The following is a 19375-nucleotide window of genomic DNA, read 5'->3' as shown; positions in this document are numbered from 1 at the left end:
ACCCTTTCGGAGCCGATTGCAACACTGAACAAGAATAACCCGAGGAGAGTTCTACAGCCTCAAAGGATTGAGAAGTCATTTATTAGAACACACCTGAAAGTACGCTGGAGTAGCCTCCCTTCCCGGATTTAGAACGCGTTTCGTGTCGTAACAGATTATCCACTTATTAGCCATATCCGTATGCAAAATAATGAAATAAACATTAGGAAATGGCAGAAGTTTACAACTATCGACATTTTCTATCAGTGCAATAAAAAACAATCGTTAGAATTTGCATTTACGACATGTCGTGCGTGAGAACGTGTCAGTAAACAAGCACTTCTTGCCTGGCTGAAGAACCCTACGAGTCAATCTAAAACAGACGACAAGTAATGGAAAGCAGTCTGCGGATAAACATATCAAACTGCTGATGAAAAAGTGTGTTCATCCCTGCCCTGGATAAATGACATCGGACTGATATGATGACAGCGTGGCAGCGTTCACGCGAAAAGAATTTTTTTCAGATTATCGCTTCTACATTTTATTGCACGTAGGCTACTTGCCACTTGGGGCAGATCTGAATTTCACACTGGAAGATGACAAATCGGTCTTGTGAGTTGAGAACCACATGTTCTTTGCCGACAGAAATCACGATGGGACAAGATGCAGATTGTGTTGAAGAGATGTTTGCAGATTATCGCATCTAAATTTTATTGCTCAGATCAATGCACGTAGTTGGGGTAGATCTGAATTTCGCAAGGGAATGACACATCGGTCTTGTGAGTTGAGAACCACATGTTCTTTGGCGGCAGAAATCACTATGGGACAAGATGAGGATTGTGTTGAGGAGGTTAATACTGACTGACTTTAGATGAAGAGTTTCTAGACCTGGTTTTTGTAGAGAGGCATCATGATGATATCCTGTGTTGGTTTTTTTAACGTTCTTGGTGACAACGCACCAGAATCGCACGAAGATCGAACTCTCGAAGAAAACAAGTTTATCGCTGAACATCGGAAATGTGGAAGTATTGCTCTTCCTGTCTGATCAGTCTCCCCGTTAAATCTACAGGCTACATTATTTATCAGGTAACTTACCAAACCGGAGTGTGTGTGTGGGTGTGTGTGTGTGTGTGTGTGTGTGTGTGTGTGTGTGTGTGTGTGTGTGTCAGTGTGTGTGTGTGTGTGTGTCAGTGTGTATGTGTGTTATGGTGTGTGTGTGTGTGTGTGTGTGTGTGTGTGTGTGTGTGTGTGTGTGTGTGTGTGTGCCGGATTACCACCATTAACGCATCCTTTTGGACTTTTCTACGTAACCTTACTATGCCCGCTAGCTGGCGAAATTTTTTTCACACGTCAGTTGCGGGCTTTCAATCCCGAAGGCTGGTTCCGAGTAACTACGAACGTAATCGAAAGTTCCGATGTTTACCAAGTCAAAGAGCCGAGTCGAACACTATCCTTGCGTCATCCAGAGATACTGCACAGATCTCTGCGTCATCTTTATGCAAGCAGCTTCGGAGATTTCAAAATGTTTTCTGTGTGCAACACGTGTTCAACGACAACATCTAATACGGATATTTTGGATGTTTTGAAGCAAAGAACTTCTTTTTCTTGTCGTAAAACTGAAATACACCCTCTAATTAAAAAGCATGCACGCGTATAGGAGCCACAAACCGCATGCATACTGGCACACGCTGATGCTGGTGCTTCTGACTGTAAACTGTTACAACTTAGTCTATAGTCTAGATCTAACTGAACTTGATCACGTTAGATCATCAGTGCTATATTATTTTGTAGAAACTTAAAAGGCACTCGGAGTCCAGTAACAACATATTGAAGTATCTGTGAATGTGTTTCTGGCAATTAAATGGGAACTCTGAGGTCAAGAGGTCTTCTGCTGCAGTGCATGGTGTCTAGATCTGGGTTTTGTCACTTTTGAAATCTTCCACCGAGGCTGATGATACTGCCTGTGGTGGGAAGGCGTTCCACTCGCCAAAGGTGCGAGGGAAGAAAGACTGCTGTATGATGTTCTGCAGGCTGGGAGTTTGTAAGCCTCAGCATGGATTGAGCGAGTGATGAGTGCAATTCTTTTCGCTCTATCGTATTAATTCACACATTGACCCTGCAGCAATGACGATCATCTCTAGAATGCAATCGCCAAAGTTCGTAGCTCGGATTGCATTCATTCCAGCGCTACTGTGTACTGGGTTAGCGAGACACGAACGACAACTCTAATCAATAAGCATCCGTACACATCGGAAATTCCGTTTACGTTCGTAGCTACTCGGAAATAGCCTTCGGGATTGAAAGCCCGTAACTGACGTGTGAAAAAAAATTTCGCTGCCCGCACTGTGATGAAGAGGGATAACTCAACTTGGTATCGAACACTATTTCTGAACACTGTAACCACTTTAGCACTTTTAATTTCTTTTTTTCTGTCTTCCAAGCTTTAAATTCAGCTTATAACATGAGTAAAAAAGGTTTTCTTTCTGAATTCACCAGTTAAATCACTCTGTTGGGTGTTCTTTTTTGCTTCCCTATTTCTGTTCTGAAGTTTTTTATCATCTGATTACCTTGCCTTTCTATTTGGAAGATAATATGCACTCTTTTCTGAAGAATGGGTAGGGGGTAGGGGTAGTAAAAGGATCACAGTTCAAGATTTTGCATGACAAGAGGTGCGTTTCTTTTAACTGTGATGAAGAGGGATAACTCAACTTAATATCTAACATTATTTCTCAACACGGTAACCACTTTTGCACTTTTAATTTATATTTTTCTGTCTTCCAAGCTTTAAATTCAGCTTATAAAATGAGTAAAAAGGTGGTTTTTTTCTGAATTCACCAGTTAAATCACTCTGATGGTTGTTCTATTTTGCTTCCCTATTTCTGTTCTGAAGTTTTTGATCATCTGACTACCTTGGTTTCCTATTTTGAAGATAATATGCACTCTTTTCTGAAGAATGGGTAGGGGGTAGGGGTAGTAAAAGGATCACAGTTCAAGATTTTGCGTGACAAGAGGTGCGTTTCTTTTAACTGTGATGAAGAGGGATAACTCAACTTGGTATCTAACATTATTTCTCAACACTGTAACCACTTTAGCACTTTTAATTTATATTTTTCTGTCTTCCAAGCTTTAAATTAAGCTTATAAAATGAGTAAAAAAGTGGGTTTTTTTCTGAATTCACCAGTTAAATCACTATGTTGCATGTTCTATTTTGCTTCCCTATTTCTGTTCTTAAGTTTTGATCATCTGACTACCTCGCTTGTCTATTTGGAAGATAATATGCACTCTTTTCTGAAAAATGAGTAGGGGGTGGGGGTAGTAAAAGCATCACAGTTCAAAATTTTGCGCGACAAGAGGTGTATTTCTTTTAAAATTGGTGAAGAGGGATAACTCAACTTGTTATTTAACACTATTTCTGAACACTGTAACCACTTTAACACTTATAATTTATGTTTGACTGTGTTCCATGCTTCAAAATGGGCTTCAAAAATGGATACACAAGGGTTTTTTTCCAAATTCACCTGTAAAATCACTATGTTTGATGTTCTATTTTGCTTCCCTATTTCTCTTCTTCAGTTTGTGATCATCCGATTGTTTTTTTGTTAACATATTCACAATACAATATCACAAATTCTTCAGTAGGGTTTGCGTGAAAAAATCTCATACCTATGCTCACACTTCAGTCGTTATTTCAAAATTTTGCGCGACAAGCTCTATTCATTTTGTTTTTTCCTGATAAACAAAACACTGAACTAACATAAAAACAAACCTTTAAAACTGCCTAACCACTTTGAAATATGGCCACAGGTGTGTTCTCCAGCCTTAAGGGCATTCGCATAGAGTGCTGAACCTGAAAAGATCCGTTTTTGTTTAGCCAAGACTGCTACCGGTTTCGAGCTCAGAAGCTCTCATCAGGCAGTCTCTTGGCATAAAGCAGAGAAAAATTCCCCAACTTCTATGCAAAAGAGAAAACCACATTAATTTTCTGTGGTAGGCTCTCTGCATAGACGAGAATCTCCCTTTGATTCCCCTGTAACTGCCAGCGAAGAGTAAGAAAAATAAATTTGAGGTATCAGCAGCTGCTCTTGGTTGTTGAAGCAACATAATATAAATGTATAATTAGAGCGCTGCTAAAAATGCCAAAATGTGCACTCGATCGCTTGTACTTTTGAAGACAAGTTAGATATAGAATGACGTCAAGAGCGAGAATGCAGAGAAATTACGTCATGAGCAAGGGAGGTCATCCTTTACTCTGTGTGTGTCTCCGCCGCCTACACTCCAACGTGGAATTTTGAAAGCAGGGAGCACACTAGAGGTAATGGAAGAGGTTTGATTCTCCAGTAGGCTGTCTGTGAAGAGTTCTTTCTAGATCTAATTCTTACCCCCTCCTCTTCCATTACCTCTAGTGTGCTCCCTGCTTTCAAAATTCCACGTTGGAATGTAGGCAGCGGAGACACAGAGTAAAGGATGACCTAAAATTTTTCTCTGTTTTATGCCAAGAGACTGCCTGATGAAAGCTTCTTAGCTCGAAACCGGTAGCAGTCTGAACTAAACAAAAACGGACCTTTTCAGGTTCAGCACTCTATGAGAATGCCCTTAAACGCACTTCGGTGACTTCTCAATCCTTTGAGGTTGTAGAACTCTCCTCGGGCTATTCTTGTTCAGTGTTGCAATCGGCTCCGAAAGGGTTTGATTCTCCAGTAGGCTGTCTGTGAAGAATTCTTTCTAGATCTAATTCTTACCCCCTCCCCCCACCTCTTCCATTACCTCTAGTGTGCTCCCTGCTTTCAAAATTCCACGTTGGAATGTAGGCAGCGGAGACACACAGAGTAAAGGATGACCTCCCTTGCTCATGACGTAATTTCTCTGCATTCTCGCTCTTGACGTCATTCTATATATATTAACACACATACACACACACGTACATACACACACACACACACACAAACATACACGCACACCCGCACACGCGTACACACAGACACATACATACACACACACACACACATACACACTCACACACACACATACACACACACACACACACACACACACACACACACACACACACACACACACACACACTATTCCCTTATCTTGTCAAATGTTCTACGAAACGTGTATAGCCCCTTTTTTTATACACATACCAGCATTTCCTCCCATAAAGTCGTCAAAGTGCAAACGAAAGTTGTTGTCACTATCCTCCACGTAGAACCCGCTATATGTCGCAAAGCCTCGAATCCCATTCCACCTTTTGAGGTCGACCCGCAGCTGGTAACGCCGTGAGGTGGTCAGGTTGTGCAGCGCGTCCAGTCCTGCACATAGAAAAGGAAACATTTAAAAATATGTCTCGATGATTCGTCACGTCATTGTTTGCTAACACTAAGTTCAGATATCAAGTCCCTACACTCTGGAACTCACTTCCCCTAGCGGTCCGCCAGTCTCCTTCACTACCATCATTTAAGATTAAACTGAAGACTCACCTGTACAAATCTGCCTTTTACTAAAATGAACAAAGTAATTAGGACATTGAAGCTGTGGTGTAATGTGTGCATGTGACTTGTGAGTGAATGTGCTGAATGATAAGTTTGCTTGTTGACTAGTTGTTAGTTGTTTAATTTGTTGCCCCACAGTCTATGTTACATCTTCGTTCTGTTTTAGATCTGTACGCTTTTATGTGAGTTCTGTTTTATTGTCAGACTTTTTATGTGTAACTATGTGTCTATTACTTATCTTACGTGTTTTTTGGGGTTTTTTTCTCATCTTTTTAAAAACAATTTTCTAGATTATTTTATATAACTATACTGTTCAAAAAAAGAAACGCATAGCTTGTAATATTTGGTTAATTTAGTTATATGGCTACAAGGATATCCACCAAACTGCAGAAAATGTTTATCTGGTCGTCGACCTTTCGTCCATTGCCACAAGTGAGCTCTGCACGTGACGCATGCGTTATCAGTGGCTACAATGTCAAAATTGCTCATTTGGCATGACCACTCGTCATGCTTCAGTGTAATCTCGTGAAACTCGGGGAATATTGAGCTCTCACCATGTCTTCCAAAACCCATAAAAGCGGATTGTTCGCCACAAAGAAATCAGACGACAATTCAGCGACGAAAGATGGCCCGATTGAGCAGAGAAGACCGCCAAATTGCATTGGGTCGTTTACAAGCAGGCCAAAGTCAAAGTGCAATCGCCAGGCACTTCCACGTGTCCCAGAGCACCATCAGTAGACTGTGGGTCAGGTTTCAAGCCACTGGCTCCGTTGCTCACTTGCAACGAGCGGGAAGACCAAGGGCGACAACTGCTGCTCACGACCGCTTCATACGGCACCGCCACCTCCGGAATCGTTTCCTGTCGGCCTCATCTTCTGTCCAGGCTCTCCCCGGGCCACACCGATTATCGGACCATACCGTGCGGAACCGCCTGCATGAAGCTGGTTTGAGAGCTCGCAGACCTCACAGAGGAGCTGTCCTCACCCGCCGCCATCGCCAGAACCGAGTGCAGTGGGGCAACCAGCACCTTCGCTGGACCGTCCGGAATCACTGGAGACACGTGTGGTTCAGCGACGAGTCCTACTTCCTGCTCCAGCGACATGATTGTTGGAGGAGGGTCTACCGGAGAGTAAACGAACGTTACGCGCCCAACTGTGTGGATGAGGCACCCGTTCATGGTGGTGGAGGCGTCATGGTGTGGGGGGCGATCAATACCGCTGGAAGGAGCACCCTGGTGCACGTCCAAGGGCGCATAACTGCCCAGCGATACGTGGAGGAAATTCTGCGCCCACACGCCCTTCCTCTTCTGGCTGACCAGGATGCCATATTCCAGCAGGACAACGCTCGCCCGCACACAGCACGACTCACCACCCAGTTCCTCACCGACCACCATCTCCAGGTGCTTCCCTGGCCAGCCATGTCGCCAGACATGAACCCGATAGAACACCTCTGGGATGAATTGGACAGACGTGTGCGCAGGCGAGAAGAAGCGCCGGCAAATCACCGCGATCTATTGCAGGCACTTCAGGAGGAGTGGGACACCATTCCACAGCAAGATATCCGGCATCTGATCCAGTCCATGCCCAGAAGGTGCCGGGCAGTTGTTGCTGCTCAAGGCAGTCACACCCCCTACTGACTTGACAGCCTCGGCACCCAATCGTATTGATTGACTGATTGATTTGAAGATGCAAATGAACTGTGTGTGCATTCAACTGTGTCCATACCAAATTTCAAACAAATAATCTAAATATTGGATTTTCTGTTAATTTTTTCGAAAAATAAAACAAATTTGGCAAGTAGCAACTATGCGTTTCTTTTTTTGAACAGTATATAAGGCAAAAAAAAAGAGAGGTCTGTTTACGGTAACATAGGCCCAAAAAATAGGGTCGGTAGGTCGGGATTGTTTGTTTTTTTTTGGGTTTTTTTTTCCCAAAAACCATATTTTTACGTTATTTTGCAAAAAAAACCAAGATTTTTTTTTTCTCTCCCAAATGCCCAAAAAAAGTCTAGGGTCGCGCGAAAAAACTAGGGTCGGTCGGGTTACCGTAAACAGACCTATTTTTTTTTCTACGAATTGTTTTTAATGCTTGTATGTAATTTCTTACGAGAAAACTTTTTATGTAAAATGTTAAATTTTAATGTCTATTGTAAAGCGCCATGAGACTGCCATTCGGCGATGAACAGCACTAAAAAAGAATGTTTTATTATTATTATTACACCCCCGGTATAGGGGTGTGTATAGGTTTCACTGGATGTGTTTGTGTGTTTGTGTGTTTGTGTATTTGTGTTCGCATATAGATCTCAAGAATGAACGGACCGATCGTCACCAAACTTGGTGAACAGGTTCTATACATTCCTGAGACGGTCCTTACAAAAATTGGGACCAGTCAAACACACGGTTAGGGAGTTATTGGTGAATTAAGATTAAGAGTGACATATTAATGGTCAAAGGGAAATAACCTTCTCAGTTGGTGGCAGTGAGAATGGTTATTTCCCTTTGACCAACGGGGGTGTTTTTCCTACCTCGACGTACCCTTTCGCAATGGACCCTGTGTTTACATTCTGACTTCTGACTTCTGACTTCTGACTTTTGACTTTTGACTTCTGACTTCTGACTTCTGACTTCTGACTTTTGACTTTTGACTTTTGACTTTTGACTTTTGACTTCTGACTTTTGACTTCTGACTTCTGACTTCTGACTTCTGACTTCTGACTTTCTCTCTTCTGACTTCTGACTTCTGACTTCTGGTAAGGACGGGGGTGTTTTTCCTACCTCGGAGGAATTTCTTGTTATTATTATTATTATTATTATTATTACTATTATTATTTAAGTTATTGAGACATCCCAGTGCACTAAGGGATTTATAGAGCAAATCGAGAAAATTCATTATTGAACGAAGCGCATAGCGCTGAGTTCAATAATTATTTTTGAGATTTGCTCTATAAATCCCTTAGTGCACTGGGATTGTTTCAATAACGATATTGTCAGTACCGCCATAGAAAAAAGAAGATTCCAAGCGCACATTTTGCAACGCGCATTTGAATAGGCATAACTGTGTGGTCAGGTCGTGTACAGTAAAGATCTACTTTTGTGTGGGGTGTCTCAAGTGTGTCGTGCTTTCGTCACACGCATTTTAATTTCTGTTGGTAAATTCCAGTGTAGCGTTAATCTGAACAGTGATGATCTTTCAGAGAGACCTCATTTGAACTCGGAGAAAGGGCTGTGCTCTTCATTATTTGCGATTCGAAACCTCCAGTCGAGCTTCGACGGATTGACTGTGCGGAGTGACTCCCCTTGAATTGACTCGAAGCCGCGGGACTCGACGGTTCGCACATTTTCAAAACAAATGTGGCATATTTCTCGTGTTGTATCTTCACTCATCGGGGAGTCTGATACTAAATATGAACGGTAAGAATGCTCTGAACCCTACACGTATTATATCCCCATCGTTTTTTCGTTCACATTTGCCCAACATGTTAATTTGCTGAGCGGGGTTTATGTCGTCTGCTAGGGCAATCAAACCACTGCATGCAGTCTGCACTGACTGAGTCTGCACGCACGAGGCACGCTGGTAATAAGTCTTATAATGGTAAGAACGTTCTGAACCCTACACGTTTTCGATTACGATTGTTCTTGCCTTGAAATAATAATTCGGAAACCATTCATTTACTGAACTGATGCAGTCCGGGTATTTCAGTGTAGTCAGTGCGGCTACGTATGACAGAGTCGATCGAGTCAGTCTTCCAAACTGGTCTGAGCTGGTACGTTATCAGAATAACACTTGTGTTTTCTGCTAGCGGGTGGGAATTTTATATTAACTCATCATTTGGTACATGCCACTAACACGATGAGAAGAATCTATGCAAGTCGGCGAGAATTAGATGCACAGCGGCTTGTATTTTTAGATCAGGCGGCAGCCGCACTGTGGCACAGGCACATGCAATCTGTCAGAAAAAAAACCACTTCTGCTTTAATTGAGAAGCAGGGAATTTATGGTCATTTGGTATTGTGGAAAATATAAGCTACATGTCAGTAATTAATTCTGAGGATGAGAGCACAGTCTTGCTTAGGTAAAGGGCGTAAGAATACGCTCTGTGGAAAAGTTAGCGCACTCCAAGAGTGCGCTAACAGTTTTAGCGCATCGCCATTAGCCAATCAACTGGTTCACATCAGTCATGTGACACCAGTACTTACTGACAATTATTATTATTATTATTTAAGTTATTGAGACATCCCAGTGCACTAAGGGATTTATAGAGCAAATCGAGAAAATTCATTATTGAACGAAGCGCATAGCGCTGAGTTCAATAATTATTTTCGAGATTTGCTCTATAAATCCCTTAGTGCACTGGGATTGTTTCAATAACGGTATTGTCAGTACCGCCAGATAAAAATGAAGATTCAAAACGCACATTTTGCAACGCGCATTTGGATAGGCGTAACTGTGTGGTCAGGTTTGTGTCGGATCTACTTTTGTGTGGGCTGTCTCAAGTGTGTCGTGCTTTCGTCACACGCAAACTCTTGTTTTAATTTCTGTTGGTAAATTCCAGTGTAGCGTTAAGCTAAAAAGTGATGATCTTTCATAGAACTCGGAGAAAGGACTGTGCTCTTAGTTATATGCGATTCTAAACCTTCATCAAACTTTGACAGATTGACTGTGCAGAGTTTTGCCCCTTGCCAAGGTCGACGGAAAGCACATTTTCAAAATAAATGTGGCATGTTTCTCGTGTGGTATCTTCACTCATCGGGGAGTCTGGTACTAAATATGAACGGTAAGAATGCTCTGAACCCCAAACGTATTATATCCCCATCGTTTTATCGTTCACATTTGCCCAACATGTTAATTTGCTGAGCGGGATTTATGTCGTCTGCTATGCAATCGAACCAATGCACTGAGTCTCATTTCAAAAACAAAAATTGCTCGTCACGTTGCACTGAGTCTGCACGCATGAGGCAGGCTGGTTTGTTTGTTTGTTTGTTTGTTTGCTTAACGCCCAGCCGACCACGAAGGGCCATATCAGGGCGGTGCTGCTTTGACATTTAACGTGCGCCACACACAAGACAGAAGTCGCAGCACAGGCTTCATGTCTCACCCAGTCACATTATTCTGACACCAGACCAACCAGTCCTAGCACTAACCCCTTAACGCCAGACGGCAGGCGGAGCAGCCACTAGATTGCCAATTTTAAAGTCTTAGGTTATGACCCGGCCGGGGTTCGAACCCACGACCTCCCGATCACGGGGCGGACGCCTTACCACTAAGCCAACCGTGCCGGTGGCAGGCTGGTAATAAGTCTTATATATGGTAAGAACGTTTTAAACCCTACACGTTTTCGATTCCGATTGTTCTTGCCTTGCAATAATAATTCGGAAAACATTCATTTACTGAACATATGCAGTCGTATTTCAGTGTAGTCTGCTACGTGCTGATCTAGCTGCTACGTTATCGGAATAACACTTGTGTTTTCTGTTAGCTGCTGGGAATTGTATACTAACTCAACATTTGGTAATGTGGATAATAAGCTACATGCCACTAACATGGCATAATTATGAGAGGAATCTTCGCAAGTCGAAACTAAAAAATTAGACACAGCGGGTTCTATTTTTAGATCAGTGGCAACTGTGGCACAGGCAATCTGTCAGAAAAAAACCCACTTCTGCTTTAATTGAGAAGCAGGAAATTTATGGTCATAATCATTGGTATTGTGGAGAATATAAGCTACATGTCATTAATTAATTCTGAGGGTGAGAGTACACTCTCGCTTAGGCAAAGGGCGGAAGAATACGCTCTGTGGAAAAGTTAGCGCACTCCAAGAGTGCGCTAACAGTTTTAGCGCATCGCCATTAGCCAATCAACTGGTTCACATCAGTCATGTGACACCAGTACTTACTGACACTTATTATTATTATTATTATTATTATTATTAAGTGCTGGACGGACCCATATCTCTTGGTGTGAAGGCATGCTGAGTTCACGAGGGATTTATTGTCTCTTGGAGTCATCAAACCCTTTTTTTGACTCACATGCGAAGCAAAAGTGAGTCTATGTACTCACCCGAGTCGTCCGTCCGTCCGTCCGTCCGGACGTCCGTCCGTCCGTCCGTCCGTCCGTCCGTCCGGAAAACTTTAACGTTGGATATTTCTTGGACACTATTCAGTCTATCAGTACCAAATTTGGCAAGATGGTGTATGATGACAAGGCCCCAAAAAACATACATAGCATCTTGACCTTGCTTCAAGGTCAAGGTCGCAGGGGCCATAAATGTTGTCTAAAAAACAGCTATTTTTCACATTTTTCACATTTTCTCTGAAGTTTTTGAGATTGAATACCTCACCTATATATGATATATAGGGCAAAGCAAGCCCCATCTTTTGATACCAGTTTGGTTTACCTTGCTTCAAGGTCAAGGTCACAGGAGCTCTTCAAAGTTGGATTGTATACATATTTTGAAGTGACCTTGACCCTGAACTATGGAAGATAACTGTTTCAAACTTAAAAATTATGTGGGGCACATGTTATGCTTTCATCATGAGACACATTTGGTCACATATGATCAAGGTCAAGGTCACTTTGACCCTTATGAAATGTGACCAAAATAAGGTAGTGAACCACTAAAAGTGACCATATCTCATGGTAAAAAGAGCCAATAAGCACCATTGTACTTCCTATGTCTTGAATTAACAGCTTTGTGTTGCATGACCTTGGATGACCTTGACCTTGGGTCAAGGTCACATGTATTTTGGTAGGAAAAATGTGTAAAGCAGTTCTTAGTGTATGATGTCATTGCTAGGTTTAGGTCAAGCATGTGAGTCGTATGGGCTTTGCCCTCCTTGTTTAACAAGGAAACGAATCAAACGAGCACCTCTGACCACGATCCGACAAAAAAAAACATCACGGCCCTTGGGTTTTTTAAAGACAAAAATCAAAACACTATAAATACGTCAAGCAGTGAACGATGTTTTTGACGTCATCCTTTCTGAGTCACGTGGTGTATTTGTCACCTGCAATCGTTTTCCCATCACCATGAGATCAGACGTGTTTATTTTGTATTTTGAATACAGTGAAAGCAAAAATCAGTTGACAGCTTCACCAAGGAAACCTGTGAGCTAGTGGACAACGCCTGTGACAATGACGATGTCTTTGGAACAAGAACTTTAGCAACGCCTGCCAGTGCATTTTTTTCTAACGAATGCGTAAGTGTTGACAAGTTCTCGAACAATGCCTGATTACTTTACAGATAAATAAAGTAATTCAAGCATTTGGGATTTTATTTAACCCATATCCACCCAAAATATTTGGGGGGGGGGGGGGGGGGCAGTTATGATTTTTTAGTGGGTTTTTTTACTGAAAGGAGTACCACTAAGACATATCCGTAGTCGTTTGCCCCCCCCCCCCCAAATTTTGTTCCTCGTTTTTGTAGAAGTTTTTGGGTGCACCCCTCTAGGGTGCATTGGGGGCAAATGACCACAATAACATTTTTTTAAGTGCACCCCCACAGGGTGCACTGGGGGCCAATGACCACAATAACCTTTTTTTTAAGTGCACCCCCACATTAGAACCTTGAGACGTTATGAAATTAAATAGAAAACTCACATTTTGTGGACATATTTCAGACAAATGAATTTGTAAAAACAGCTTTATTTTTTAAAGTAATTCAAGCATTTGGGATTTTATATAAGGGGTGCTCAACGTTTTGGCACGAGTTTACTTTGACACGTACCAAGCCAAAACAGAAACAGTGAATCAAACACGTATGGTTTTGTAGAAAATACTTTTTTTTACAAGTTTAAAAAAAATTATCATTTGTATAATTTTATGACGAACCTAGCCAGAAGTTGCCCTCTAGGTTACCAAATCCATTGCGATATTCCGCCCAATTCCGGTAGAAGTCCACAGAGGCGTCATATCTTCTCTGAAAGACCTGCAAACAAACAGCGGTATTAGTGAGTTGACGCTTGCGTGCATGGGTGTGTGTGCATGGGTGTGTGTGTATGGGTGTGTGTGTGCATGGGTTTGCGAGTTCTTGTGGGAGTATCCCATGAACTGTTTCTGTTTGACCCCCGTTGAACCCTTGTGTGCAAGCATATATATATATATATATATATATATATATATATATATATAACAAAATCAAGGAAAAGAAAAGCCAAACAAAGAATGTCAAGTGGCAGCCCAAATTTTCGACCTGTTGCCAGGCCTTCCTCAGGGGCGTGTAATTCTGCGAGACGCCAATTCATGCATCAATTACTAAGCAACACAATACCATGGTTATTTTAGTTACGAATCACAAAGCAAATATTTCAAAAATAAAATTTACATTCAAGCTTAGATCTACTTTCGTTTTGATTGTAATCAAAACAAATGTACACGTGCGAATTCCAAAGTTATTACGTCAAAGGTATACGTATCTTGTAGTGACGTATTCGTCGCTGATGACGTAATTTCAAAGTTCGAACAAAATGGATACTTATTCTTGCCGTGAACAGGCAAAAGTATCATTCTGATGTCTCTTCAATTAAATGCGTAAGTACTTTAACACATTTGTTTATGCCAAAGGTTTGCATAAAGATACAACACTTAACCCTTCGGACAGAATACATAAACAATATGTATCTCAACTATATGAATTCGAAGATCAATAGAGAAGATACACTAAGATTTAGACATCTTCATGCTCATGAACTTTTGATAACATTCCGACAAAACATTCTTCGACGACAAATTTTTACTCTCTCTCTCTCTCTCTCTCTCTCTCTCTCTCTCTCTCTCTCTCTCTCTCTCTCTCTCTCTCTCTCTCTCTCTCTCTCTATCTCTCTAATTCACACACACACACACATACACACACACACTCACACACACACACACACACACACACACACACACACACACACACACACACACACACTCACACACACACATTGCATGGTCTAAACGAAAGCTGTAATAGAGTGTTTACGGATCAGAATTGAGTCCACTCGGCACCAAAGTTTTTAATTTTGCAATCCAGAAAGACTCTCTTTTCCACCTCTCATCCCGGGTCGAACAAAAGACTCTTTCGATCACAATGCACTCCATATCACCGAGAGAATGGTCAGGCTGGTTGAAGTGCACTGTGAGAAGAGTACCTGTGTTCTTCCCAATGTGTGAGCGGTGGAGATAGAACCTTTCTCTGAGACTGTTTTGAGTCTGCCCCACGTACTGGGCACTGTGGCATTTTTTACACGAAATGAGATAGATAATGTTTTTGGTGTCACAAGAGAAGTGTTCTCTGAGAGTGAAAGTTTCACCTGTTTTACATGAATTGAATGTGGTGGACTCAATCAAGTGTTTTTCACAGATGACACATTTTTTACGCTCACACCTGAAACACCCAGGGTTGTTGTCGTGTTTAGGAGGAAGAACTGTCGGCATTAGGATATTGCGTATGCTCTTACAGTTTCTCTCCCCACAAATGGGCGTTTCAGGCAGAACGTTTTTCATGTGTTCACTCTCGCTGATCAAGCTTTCCTGCAAACCATGCAACCACTGGCCGAGAGGAGGGTTGAGTGGGTTATGATTGATGACGAAAGGGACTCTGTTTGTGGGAGTTTTTTTGCGATATGAAAGAGTCTCCTTTCTGATTTTAGCTGTAGCTTTCCTCCTGCCATCTTTAACAGTCTTTTTGCTGTACCCCCTGGCAAAAAACTGTCTCTCCATCTCATCGCACCTTTGTTGAAATTGCTCCTCTTCTGAGCAGAGTCTTCTGAGTCTCAGAAATTGTGAGTATGGCAAATTTCTTTTTACGTGAGCTGGGTGACACGAGTTTTGGCACAGGTAGGCATGGCTGTCGGTAGGTTTAGAGTACAGGTCAGTCTGAAGGTATCCATCCTTCAGACTGACTGAAATGTCTAGAAAGGAGACTCTTTCTAACGATGAGTGGTGAGTGAATTTGATGGTATATATATATATACACTTAGCAAAAACAATATTGCGACAAATGTTGCACCCCAATTGATTAGTAAATTATACATTTCCGCGTCATTTCATTCTGACTTGATATACCATTTAAGGGACTTGATTTGACCATCTGGCACACCCTTCTGTTTAAACAAATCTTTAACATGGATCACGTGACAGCCGCTCAAGTAATGGTACCCTCAAAATCGACGTGACAATGACGGAAGCGACCAAATTAGAAATCGACAAAAGATCATAACAGGCAAAATTTACAAACGAGCGGGAAGTCAATTCAATTCATAAGGCAAAAAAAAAAAAAAATAGGTGTGGTTACGGTAACATAGCCAAAAAAAATAGGGTAGGTAGGTAGGCAATCACTTTTTTTTTAAAAACTTTTTTTTCTAATGTGTACAAATTAAACCTACCGTACTTTCCGGGTGACAAGGCGCTTTGTTATCTAAGACGCACCCCCTTCTTTTAAAAAAAAATTGTAATCCAGTTACCCATTGGACGCAGGGGGCCAATAGGGCGCACCAAAATGACCCAGTTTTTGCCATGAGAGGTGGTTCCCCTGTCATATCTGAGAGAGGAAACACTTCCTGCATCGGGGTCAGTGACCGGTCAGTGACCAAAGGCATTGTGATAGCTGGGTGGCCTTGTTAAAAGACACGACCTTCTTCCCAGGGGTCAATGACCCAGTTTTTGCCATGAGAGGTGGTTCCCCTGTCATATCTGAGAGAGGAAACACTTCCTGCATCGGGGTCAGTGACCGGTCAGTGACCGAGTTTAACAGAGTGGAAATCTGTGTGTGCGGCCAGATCAAAGGCAGGGCAGTACCTAGTAGCTGAAACATGCATTATCACAAGTTGTTTGACTGGTACTCAAGCGGTCTCTTTGATTTTTTTCGTATTTCATACACGGATTCGGCGCTTCTTATACAAGACGCAGGGGTCGAACTCGAGGAAAAAAGTCGCGCCTTATGACCCGGAAAGTACGGTACTTGACAGGGAAATAAGTGTGCGACACGGGCGCTTTCGCTTTCATTGCGTTTTTTGCACTCGTTTTTTGTTTTTTGTTGTTTTGTTTTGACAAATGTAATAAAAAGTTATAGGATCGGCCCCTAAAAATAGGGTAGGTCGGGTTACCGTAACCACACCTATTTTTTTTTTAGGCCTAAGTCAAGGCAACATAAAGACTAGAGAAGTCAGGTGCATAAAACAAAATGTTCTGAACAGGAATATGAATGGCCTTTGCAATGGTTGTCAGAAGTGTTTGATTTGTGCATATTCTGATTTTTTGCAGATTTTAAAATACGGGGCTATGGTTTTTGTCAGGTCGATTTTTGTGGGTGACCTTTTTTGACAGGCTGTCACGGGATGCCTATACAAAGTACCACCAATCGGACAAATGGTGTGTACAGCTGATATAATTACCTTTTCGGGCATATAACGTTCAACTACGATAAATTGCCTTTTAATGCTTTTCTTAGCGTGCAAAATTTGTTGCAATAATTGTTTGTCCAAGTTTATATGCAATCTTATCCTTATCCAAATGCAATGTTCCGGAAACAAAAGTTTGAAAAACAGTCATAGGATTTTTCATTTACGTTTAAAAATTGAAGACTTCGTATGTCTCCAGACAAATGATTGATACAAGTACTGCCAAAGCATCATTTGCATTTAACCACTAGCGTGAATGTGCTGTCCATGTGCACATACCCACTCACCACACACAACCATCAACGCAACCCCCAATCCCCACCCTAACCGCCACTCACACACACACACACACACACACACACACACACACACACACACACACACACACACACACACACACACACATACACACACACATACATGTTTTGAGACCCTTAAGTTGACTTTTTTCTTAAAATTTCACGGAAAGAGTGTTATCACACAATTGAAATGACACTCTTTCCGTGCTCTATAGGCGACGAAATAGGTCAAATTTTGTGCATTTTTAGTGGAAAATTCTTCGATGCCGGAGCGAGTACTTGCACTACAAAGTGCTGCACTTGAACCCAAGTGCCGTTGTAGTGCACGTGCACTACAAAGGCACTTGCACTAAGATGACGTCATCATAATGAGAGATGTCATCTTAACGCGGGTGAAAACACTCAACAAAGTCAACATAAGGAGGTCGGCACACACACACACACACACACACACACACACACACACACACACACACACACACACGCACACACACACACACACGCACACACACACATACACACACACACACATACACACACACATACACACACACCCACACACACACCCACACACACACACACACACACACATACACACACACTCACATACTCTCTCACACACACACAAATACTTTCTCTCTCTCACACACACACACACACACACACACACACACACACACACACACACACACACACATCCACACAAATATACATACAATCCATCCTCCGTTGTCCGTGGTCTGATCACAGTAGACAGTGATTGGATCTCCTGAGATGTAGACTGTGCGGATTGCGCTCCGTGGATCGACTTTCAACCAGTCCACACAGTTTGCAGGGATGACTGGAAATGACATTAGACAAAAATACCCCTGTTCAGTGACGATAGTGTAACCATTCCACGAAACAAACGTACGCGGGATCTCCTGAACGCAGAAAAAAATGTAACTGTTCAATGACAATAATATAACCATTCAACGAACCGAGGGGATCGTATCCACCGACCGCAGAAAAAGACAAGAAGAAGAAGAAGAAGAAGAAGAAGTGCCAGATTCACCTTCTGTACTGGGAAACCACGCAGCTAGGCTCCCCGCCGACAAGCAGACAAACATACTAACCAATTAAATCGATGGTAATTTTAAAACTAATTCAATCCAAATCTTTGTATCTGCCTGAGCAACGAGACCGTGCCAAATAGCGTTGTGAAGAAAATTGACAAGGCCCTCTCATTTAATCTTTAAACAAAATTCACTAGGCAAAAGAAAGCCCAAAAGACAACAATTCTAGTAGAACATCAAATCTTTTAAATCAATAATGGTATCTAACTTCGTGTTAAATCTCTTTCGTATTGTGCACTCACTTCCTGTCAATGGGACTTTCACAGTCTTAGTCAGTGTGGTCAGATTGGGAAGGTCAGCTTTCATCTCTCCTTGTTCCTTGTTTCCTTGCACCATATCTTGTATGGTTCCATTCTGTTGCGAGATCTGCATCGCCTGGTCCTTGTTCTCTTGCACCATATCTTGTATGGTTCCATTCTGTTGCGAGATCTGCATCGCCTGGTCCTTGTTCACTTGCACCATATCTTGTATGGTTCCATTCTGTTGCGAGATCTGCATCGCCTGGTCCTTGTTCCCTTGCACCATATCTTGTATGGTTCCATTCTGTTGCGAGATCTGCATCGCCTGGTCCTTGTTCACTTGCACCATATTTTGTATGGTTCCATTCTGTTGCGAGATCTGCATCGCCTGGTCCTTGTTCACTTGCACCATATCTTGTATGGTTCCATTCTGTTGCGAGATCTGCATCGCCTGGTGTTGAAGAAGGTTCTCCTGGTACTCGTTCGCCTGCTCTAGCTCCTTCAGGCGGGCCTCCAAGTACAACAACCTGACGTCCACGTAGAGGTGGGCTGCAGCTTTCAGCGGGGAGGTAGCGGTCAGACAGCGGGCAGCGGGGGCAGAAGGGGGCAGGTGACAGGAATAGTTACCTCCCTGGACAGGGCTGGACAGCGACAGGACGAACGTGCCATTGTCCTCGTAGCTGCTGTCCCTCAGCCTACCTGATGGCGTCTGTCAGACAATCAATATTCGACATCGAGAGAATTTACAGAAATTCAATGGTGATGTAAAGTAGACAACTAGTAATGAACAAACATACACATGGAAGTGGTCTAAAATAGAGAATAGATGGCACGTTCTATCCTGAAATCAGAAATAAGTTGACGTTCTGTCGAA

The 19375-nt window shown here is 42.3% G+C and overlaps 1 protein-coding gene across 1 annotated transcript in view; it reads right to left on the bottom strand.

Annotated features, from left to right (window-relative positions):
* Window positions 1-19375, bottom strand: part of LOC138945468 (fibrinogen C domain-containing protein 1-B-like) — a 40163-nt gene that overhangs the window by 8689 nt on the left and 12099 nt on the right. The window contains exons 5-8 of the mRNA XM_070316898.1: window positions 18505-19210; window positions 17864-17988; window positions 13298-13394; window positions 5124-5291 (exon numbers count right to left, since the gene is read on the bottom strand). Coding sequence (XP_070172999.1) covers window positions 5124-5291; window positions 13298-13394; window positions 17864-17988; window positions 18505-19210 — 1096 coding nt within the window. The remainder of the gene's footprint in view (window positions 1-5123; window positions 5292-13297; window positions 13395-17863; window positions 17989-18504; window positions 19211-19375) is intronic.

The sequence above is a fragment of the Littorina saxatilis genome, linkage group LG13 (assembly GCF_037325665.1).
Source record: "Littorina saxatilis isolate snail1 linkage group LG13, US_GU_Lsax_2.0, whole genome shotgun sequence".
NCBI classification, from domain to species: domain Eukaryota; kingdom Metazoa; phylum Mollusca; class Gastropoda; order Littorinimorpha; family Littorinidae; genus Littorina; species Littorina saxatilis.
Note: the sequence above shows the minus strand (reverse complement) of the source record. Positions and strands in the feature narration are given on the sequence as shown.